This window comes from Oryctolagus cuniculus, chromosome 6 (genome assembly GCF_051225735.1).
Source record: "Oryctolagus cuniculus isolate XC-2025 breed Fujian yellow rabbit chromosome 6, ASM5122573v1, whole genome shotgun sequence".
Taxonomy (NCBI): domain Eukaryota; kingdom Metazoa; phylum Chordata; class Mammalia; order Lagomorpha; family Leporidae; genus Oryctolagus; species Oryctolagus cuniculus.
Genome location: NC_142872.1, coordinates 168,798,049 through 168,806,837, shown reverse-complemented (window position 1 = coordinate 168,806,837; position 8,789 = coordinate 168,798,049). Strand labels below are relative to the sequence as shown.

The following is an 8,789-nucleotide window of genomic DNA, read 5'->3' as shown; positions in this document are numbered from 1 at the left end:
AGCCACCACCAACCCCCCCACCGCCCCTCTGAGGGGCTCCCCGCGCCCCTACATGCTGCTCCCAGGCAGCAGCCAGGTCACGCCCCTCCTCTGCTTCACTCAGAATTCAGCCCCTGTTCTCACAGAGGCCTCCCGCCCGGCCACAGCCACGGGGGCCCACACTGGCCAGCCTCCAGCGGCAGCTCTTACACGGCCGTTCCCTCTGCCCAAGTGAGGTCCCCTTGGGCCGTCTGCTCCCTCACCTCCTTCGCATGCTTGCTCAGACACCACACCCCCAAACGTGGCCACCCCACAACCACCTCCCCTGAAACCTGCATCCCACCACTTAGCCCTAGCGCACCACTTGCTAGCACCGGACAAGGTGAGCAGCCCCCTTCCACGCTGTGACGTTTCTTCTCCTCCAAACCCACTGGTGTCAGCTCCGCACGGACCAGGATCTGGGACAGAAGCGCGACAACCTCCGGACTGCAACGGAGGATTCACAAACGCATGCAAGCTGAGCCCGGATGTTATGTGGGGCCAGGCTTGGCAACCTCGTGGCATCTGCAGGGCCCTGACCTGACCACCGCAGCCATCCCTGGCAGCAAAGACCACTGGCCAGGGACAGGGGAGGGTGCAGTTTAGCGCCCACCTAGGGAACATGCTTTTAATGGCTGCTTTGCTTCCAGATAAGACACAGCTGTCTTTTTCCATGAAACACAAAACTGCACAATGCCATGCGCTCACTGCCGCTGAGCTGCCTTTTGGCACCCTCTGTAGCGTCTGCCCAGCTGAGCTGTGCGGCAAGGGTCAGTCCTGCAGCTTGCGCTCACACCTCTTCTCCAGCGCCGCCATCTCTTTCAGCGCCAGGGCCACACTGTATCGCAGCTCCTGGAACTTGGCCACGGGGACCTCGAACCGGTGTTTGGACCCATCAGAAAGACTCAGCTGCACCAGGACACTTGGCTGCAGAGAGCGGGCCAGCGCGCTGGTGGAGATCGCTACGTCCACCCGCCACCGGAAGTCGGTCATGTGGGGCAGCCAGGCCCCTCGCTGCCGGGCGACGGCGTCGAGGAGGGGCCGCTGGCTCCCGAACACCGCGCTGGCCAAGTCCCCGGCCAGGTCCTGGGGAATGCTGAGCTCCTGCAGCTGGTCCCTGAAGGAGTCAGGCTTCAGGCTGGCGGGCGGCAGCCGGAGGGCCTGCTGGAGCAGCGTGTGCGTGCCCCCGAGCAGGGCGGCCAGCCGCTCCTCCGGCAGGTCGGCGCTGGCCCGGAGGCGCTGCACAGCCTCCCGGCAGTCCTCCCCCTGCAGGCCGCCGACCACGAGCTTCAGCAGCCTCCTGAAAGTGCTCCTGTCCAGGTCTCCCAGGAGCCGGGCCATGGCTGCCACCTCCGCGGGGGGCTGGGACCCCAGGAAACTGACTTGGCCAGGGTGATGCAGGTACGGAGCTGCGGCCCCCAAGGCAGACATCTCTGCTTCCTCCTCCGGGGTCAGCCGGCCCAGAGGGGAGGTCCCAGCTGCGGCTGCCTGGGGGAGGGAGAGACCAGTGATTCCCAGGTCCTGGGGGCAGAAGAGGGCCGATGGCGGTGTCCGAGTGAGCCACGGACGAGTCACCGTGACGCGTGCTAGGGACGTGGCCCCTGCAGGTCGCACAGGACTGGGGGTGGGGGGAGCACGAGTGAGCCCTCCTCATGAGCGGCGGTCGTGGGCATTCACCCTCACTCCTCGGAACAGCGGGAGCCAACGCCTCGCCTTCCGCACACGCTACCCGGGTCAGGAGCAGACCAGGCCGGGTGCTCGGAAGGCCCTGCTGCCTTCGCCAGCGGGAGGGGTCGGACCCCGGCGCAGCGAGCAGCGCGCAGCACCGCGGGCACGCGCGCCCTCGGTCGGGAACCCCAGAGCACCCGCCAGCCGATCCCCAGAGGCTCGGCTCCCCCCAGAGCGGCCTGGGCGCGGGCTCGCCTTCGGCCACACTGCCCGAGAAGGCCAAGTCGGCCCCGCCGTGCGCCCCCGGACAGCGGGATCCACTCTCGGCTGCCGCTCCTCCCGCGGATAAGCTGCTGGCGCCCAGCCCCCGGCCCAGGGAGACCCCACAGCACCCAGCGCAGCCCCGCCCACGCGGCCCCACGAGCCCCCGCACCTGGCACAAGCGGCCCAAGCGGCTCCACCGTGGGGCGAGGGCGCGGCGGCGGCCGGAAGCTGGGCCTGGCTCCCGGAAGCGCCGCTGCACTTCCCGGCCGCTCTAGGAATCCGGGAGGCCCCGCTCTCTTGGCCCGCGGGCCCGGGGGGCGGAGCCGAAGCCGCGCCAGGCCCCGCCCCCGCCGTCCGGGCTGCCCGCGCTCTGGGCGGTCGGCGGCCTCCTGCGGCCTGGTACTGGGTCTCGGGTCGCTCTGTGTCTTTGGAAGCGACCCGGAAGTCGCGTGTTCCGTCCGTCTCCGAGGTGGCCGCTGAGCCTGGGCCACCTGCGCGCGTCCCCTCAGGCAGCGCAGGGGCCGCGGGCTGGCCCGGGGGCGGGGATGGGGGCAGCCTCCTGACCAGCGCGAATGTTACCTTGGAAAGCGCTGTGTAAGCCACTGAGGCGGGCTTGGGGACTGGGCCGGGCCCCGCTGGGGCGGCCCGGCGCTCTCCTTGGGCGGCCCAGCCCCCTGCCCAGGCTGACCAGCAGTGAGCCGCCAGGGCGCCCGTCCTCTGGGACAGCTGGCCCTCGGGTGACCGCTGGGGCCCAGCGCAGGCCCAGTCCCAAGCAGTGGCTTCAGTAAGCTTTAGTTAATGCCTTACTGTCGTTTAAAAGCTGCTGCGATAGACCAAAGCCACGGACTCCTACCCTTCTTTCTCAAGGTTTCTTTGTTTCAGAGCGTTTTCATCCTCCGGTTTGCTTCCCAGAGGCTCACAATAGCTAGGACTGGGCCAGGCAGAACCGGAACCAGGGACGCCACCGGGGCCTCCACGTGCCGGCAGGCACCCGGGCACTCGGGCCTGCGTCCTCTGCCTTCCCAGGTGCGGTAGCGGGAGCTGGCCACCGCCAGGCTGCCAGGACCGCTGAGCCGCGGGTGCCGCCGTAACCCACTGCACCACACAGCATCCTGGCCCGAGCCGACCCTTCAAATGAGTGGGATGTGTGGGTGTGAACCTTACCTTAATACAGCTTTTCACAAAAACCTCGACAGGAAAGGCAGACAACTCAGTTGACTAAATGGGCAAACAAGATGACTAGACGTTTAATCAGGGAGCATAACATGGCTAGTGAGTACACAAGATGTTCAGAACCGTTGGTTGTTAAAAAACGGAGACTGCAGTCGCCAGGAAGTGCCATCTCACGCCGTTGCAATAGAGACAATAGCTAGTGATGAACAGCGTGTGGACAGATTAAACACTCCTACACTGCTGGTGGGCGAGCAGACGGGTGTGGCTACAGTGGAAGAGGATTGTCTTAAAAAGTTAGAAATATTTGCGACTGTGACAGGGGGGTGTTTTAAAAATTTAAAACGAGACAAAGTCAAGTCAAAGTCTGTGGGTCGTGTTGAGTGAACATTAAGGAAACCTTTGGTACCAGAGGACATCAGATGCCGGACACCTGGCGCCAGCCATGACGTCAGCGGGAACAGGTGTTATTGCTGATTGCTAACCTCTCGCTCACCAAGCCTGTGCCATTAACTGCTGATAACAGAATGTGGTTTTGCCTTTAAGCCCCCCCCCCCCACAATTCACTGCTGTCTTCTCCGGGCTGGCTAATAAAGACTCCTAACTTGACCTCAAAGTCTCGCTGGTTTTTTTGTTTGTTTATTTGTTTTTAAAGTATTACTTATTCATTAGAAAGATAAAATTACAGAGAGGGAGAGAGAGAGAGAGGTCTTCCATCTGCTGGTTCACTCCCCAGATGGCCGCAACAGCCAGAGATGGGCCGATCCGAAGCTAGGAGCCAGGAGCGGCCGGTGCCATGGCTCACTAGGCTAATCCTCCACCTGCGGAGCCAGGAGCCAGGTGCTTCTCCTGGTCTCCCATGCGGGTGCAGGGACCAAGCACTTGGGCCATCCTCCACTGCCCTCCAGGGCCACAGCAGAGAGTTGGACTGGAAGAGGAGCAACCGGGATTAGAACCCAGTGCCCATATGGGATGCTGGCACCTCAGGCAGAGGATTAGCCAAGTGAGCCAAGGCTCCGGCCCCCAAAAGATAAGAAGTTTTAAGAAAATTTATTTATTTATTTGAAAGGCAGAGTTAGAGAGACAGAGGCAGAGAGAGATCTTCCATCCACTGGTTCACTCCCCAAATGGCCACAAGAATCGGAGCAGAGCGGATATGAAGTCAGGAGCTAGGTGCTTCTTCCAGGTCTCCCACGTGGGTGCAGGGGCCCAAGGACTTGAGCCATCTTCCACCGCTTTCCCAGGTGTATTAGCAGGGAGCTGGATTGGAAGTGAAGCAGCCGGGACTCGAACTGTTGCCCAGATGGATGCCAGCATTGCAGGTGGCGGCTTTACCGGCTATGCCATAGTGCTGGCCCAGCCTCGGATTCCAATTCTTTTGCACTAAAATTGATTTTTTTAGGGTTTGTTTATTTATCTGAGGGGCAGAGTTACAGAGAGAATCTTTCATCTGCAGGTTCACTCCCCAAATGGCTGTAATGGCCAGAGCTGGGCTGATCTGAAGCCAGAATCCGGGAGCTGCTTCTGAATCTCCCTCCTGGGTGCAGGGGCCCAAACTCTTGGGACATCTTGCACTGCTCTCCCAGGTGCAGTAGCAGGGAGCTAGATAGGTAGGACAGCTGGGACTCAAATCGGCACCCATATGCGATGGTGGCGTCACAGCGTTGGCCCCTAAAATTTATCTTTTGTTTTTGTTATCCATGAAAATTTTGAAGTAACCCTCATATTTCACTATTTCTGTACAATGGGACGCTATTAAGCAATAAATAGAAATGGAATACTGATACGCCAAAGCATGAATGGATGTTGAAAACATTGTACAACCTGAAAAAGCAAGACACAAAAGACCATATATTCAAGGCCAATAGGGATAGAAAATGTCCAGCAAAGTCCTCCAAAATTCACACACTGAAACTCCAATTCCCACACCTCAGAATGTGACTGCATTTGGATATAGATGATTAAAAGGGTGAGTAGGTAAAAATGCCGCCATTGTGTGGGTAACACCGACTGCCTGGGGTCCTTAGGAGATGGTGTGAGGACCCAGCAAGAAGGGGCCCCAGAAGAAACCAAACCTGCCGGCACCTTGGCCTTGGCCTTCTCCAGACCTGTGAGAAAATAAGCTTGTGTTGTTCAAGCCAGCAGGTGTGTGGCATTGTTATGGCAGCCTGAGCTAGGACATAGGAACACACATTGTGATCTCTTGGGAGATACCACTCTCAGCATAATATCTGATGACTCAAGTGCCTGCTATTGGGTGTTTGTTTCATTTTATAGCACAGTAGTTTGAATTCAGCATAGTTTGTTCGTTCTTATATGGATAAATATCTGAGGTGTTTCAGAATTTACCTGTTGTAAATAACATTCAAATTCAAGTCTTCTATACGCATGTGCTCATTTCTCTTGGGTGTAGGGTCAGAATAGGCATGTGCTGCCTATGATTCAGAACTGGTTGTGCCACCTAATACTTGCATCAGAGCACCGAGGATTTCCAGGTGCTCTGCATCCCTGCCAACTTTTGGCACTGCCAGACTTTGAACGTGGTCCATTCTGGTGAGCTGATGGTGGTTTGTCTCTGGTTTTCCCTGATGACCAGTGATACTGTGTACTTTTTCATGTGCTCATTGGACACTCACGAATCTTCTCTGTAAATGGTTTGTTCAGATTTTTCCCTTATTTATTGTGTGGCTTTGCATTTTATTATTGCATTGAATGAGTTTTAAGAGTAGTTTTTGTATTTGAAAGGAAGATTTACAGAGAGAAAGAGCAAGAAAGAGGTCTTCCATTTACTGATTCACTCCCCAAATGGCCACAACACCCAGGGCTGGGTCAGGCCAAAGCCAATAGCCTGGAGCTCCACCTGAGTTTCCCAAGGGCAGTGCCAACTTTTGCTGCTTTCCAAGGCACATTAGCAGGGAGCTGGATCAAAAATGGAGCAGCCAGAACTCGAACTGGTACTCATGGGATGCTGGCATCACAGGCTGTGGCTTAACCCACAGCATCAGTCCCTTTTTTATCTGAGAGACAGAGGAACAGAGATGGAAAAAAAACTTCCACTCATGGGCTCACTCCCTAAATGCCTGGAACAGCTGGCCAGAGCCAGAAGCCAGGAACCCAGTCCAGGTGTCCCATGAGGTTGGTAGGAATCCAGCGGCTTGAGTCAGCACTGCTGTCTTCCCAGGTGCATTAGCAGGGAGCTGGATTGGACGTGGAGCAGCAGAGACTCGAACCAGTGCCCATACAGGATGCCAACTTCGCAGGTGACTTAACCTGCTATGCTGCAATACTGGCCCCAATGTTTATCTTTTAATTTTTATCTTTTAATTACATTTTAATTTTTTATTTTATTTTTTATTTTTTGACAGGCAGAGTGGACAGTGAGAGAGAGAGACAGAGAGAAAGGTCTTCCTTTTGCCGTTGGTTCACCCTCCAGTGGCTGCTGTGGCCAGCACACCGCGCTGATCCGAAGGCAGGAGCCAGGGGCTTCTCCTGGTCTCCCATGGGGTGCAGGGCCCAAGGACTTGGGCCATCCTCCACTGCACTCCCTGGCCACAGCAGAGGGCTGGCCTGGAAGAGGGGCAACCGGGACAGAATCCTGCGCCCCAACCAGGACTAGAACCCGGGGTGCCGGTGCCGCAGGCGGAGGATTAGCCTATTGAGCCGCAGCGCCGGCCTTTTAATTCCTTTTTTTTTTTTTTTTTTGACAGGCAGAGTGGACAGTGAGAGAGAGAGACAGAGAGAAAGGTCTTCCTTTTGCCGTTGGTTCACCCTCCAATGGCCGCCGCGGCCGGCGCGCTGCGGCCGGCGCACCGCGCTGATCCGATGGCAGGAGCCAGGAGCCAGGTGCTTTTCCTGGTCTCCCATGGGGTGCAGGGCCCAAGCACCTGGGCCATCCTCCACTGCACTCCCTGGCCACAGCAGAGGGCTGGCCTGGAAGAGGGGCAACCGGGACAGAATCCGGCGCCCCGACCGGGACTAGAACCCGGTGTGCCGGCGCCGCTAGGCGGAGGATTAGCCTAGTGAGCCGTGGCGCTGGCCTTTAATTCCATTTTCTAAGAATATTTCAAAATACCCTTGTATAATGGTACTTTAAACAGTTCGTGGAAAATGCTTATTATAAAAATATGCTTTGATTTAAAAGTTTTTGTGTGAAAATATGCTTCATATGTGTGGGGAGCAACTGAGACTAGACTAGGTTACTGGAATTAAGACTAATTCTATGCATCTGCTCTCCCACAATATGGCGCTGGGAGAGGAGGAAACAACCTCTACGCAGCTGCCTCTCACCAATTTGACTGATAAGCTGCAGGAGCTGATCCTGCTCCTGATTGGAGGAGAGCAGTGTACTCGGCGTGTGGGCAGCAGAGTTGGGATTGGTGGAAGAGGACTATAAAGGAGGAGAGAGACAACATGCACCAGGAACATCTATCTGAAGGAACACCTGAGCAGCCCCCGAGAGAGCCGGCCGGCGGTGTGCCGCTCCACCGCGGAAGTGGGGAAAGTGGCAGGGGGAACCGCCCTTCCACGGAGGTGGAGGGGTCGGCAGCCAACCCGGGAAGGACCAGCAGCAAACCCGGGGAGGGCCGAGCAGACGAAAGAACAGCGCAGGGTCCTGTGTCGTTCCTCCGAGAATGGGGGAGCGACAGTATGTAAGTTGTGTGGATTGTGATCTCCACCACCCCACCCTCCCAGACCACAGGGACCTTCCTCCTGAACCACACCGTTCTGTGCATGGCACACCTGTGCGAGGGGGAGACTGCCTGCACTCTTTCTGGGCCCTCAGCATGTGAGGGCACCTACTGTTTCCACTAATACCCTTTCCACACTCGTGAAAGGGAGAACGAGAGAAGGGTGTGCTGGCAGCTGTTTAGAGAGCTGGTGGTGGTTAGGGTCACCCTACGCTGCTCCAAAAGACACAAGGAGAGGGGCCGGCATTGGGGTGATGTGTAAAGCCACTGCCTGGGACACGGGCATCCTGCGTGGGCATGAGTTGGAGTCCCGGCTGCTCCACTTCTGATACAGCTCCCTGCTAATGTGCCTGGGAAAAGCAGTGAGGGCAGCCCAAGTGCTTGGACCCCTGCACCCACATGGGAGAGCCAGATGAAGCTCTTGGCTCCTGGTTTTGGTGTAGCCCACCACAGGTCACTGTGACCATTTGGGGGAATGAACCAGCAGTTGGAATAACTCCCCCCTCTCTCTTTCACTGCTATCAAATAAACAAATAGTTAAAAAGATGCGTGAAGGCTGGCGCTGCGGCTCACTTGGCCAGTCCTCTGCCGCCGGCACCCCAGGTTCTAGTCCCAGTTGGGGCGCCAGATTCTGTCTAGGTTGCTCCTCTTCCAGTCCAGCTCTCTGCTGTGGCCCAACTGCTTGGGCCCTGCACCCGCACGGGAGACCAGGAGGAAGCACCTGGCTCCTGGTTTCGGATCGGCGCAGTGCGCTGGCCGTGGCGGCCATTTGGGGGTGAACCAATGGAAGGAAGACCTTTTTCTCTGTCTCTCTCACTGTCTAACTGCCTGTCAGAAAAAAAGATGCGTGAAAAAGCATGTTAGCAACGGGAGCCGTCAATCCTGGGTGGTTCACCTTGAACCCGCAGGTAGTTATGAGCACACAGGCACATGTCTTATACAGAAGACCGCTGTGGTATGTTACAGGGGCAGGTAAGGTCT

The 8,789-nt window shown here is 57.3% G+C and overlaps 1 protein-coding gene across 1 annotated transcript; it reads right to left on the bottom strand.

Annotated features, from left to right (window-relative positions):
• Window positions 1-614: 614 nt before the first annotated feature.
• Window positions 615-2,169, bottom strand: COMMD5 (COMM domain containing 5). Its single transcript, XM_002723470.6, has 2 exons — window positions 2,120-2,169; window positions 615-1,506 (listed from the first exon to the last, which is right to left on the bottom strand). The coding sequence occupies exon 2, from the start codon at window positions 1,447-1,449 to the stop codon at window positions 790-792; it is 660 nt and encodes a 219-aa protein (XP_002723516.3). The 5' UTR covers window positions 1,450-1,506; window positions 2,120-2,169; the 3' UTR covers window positions 615-789.
• Between the last annotated feature and the right edge of the window lie 6,620 nt (window positions 2,170-8,789).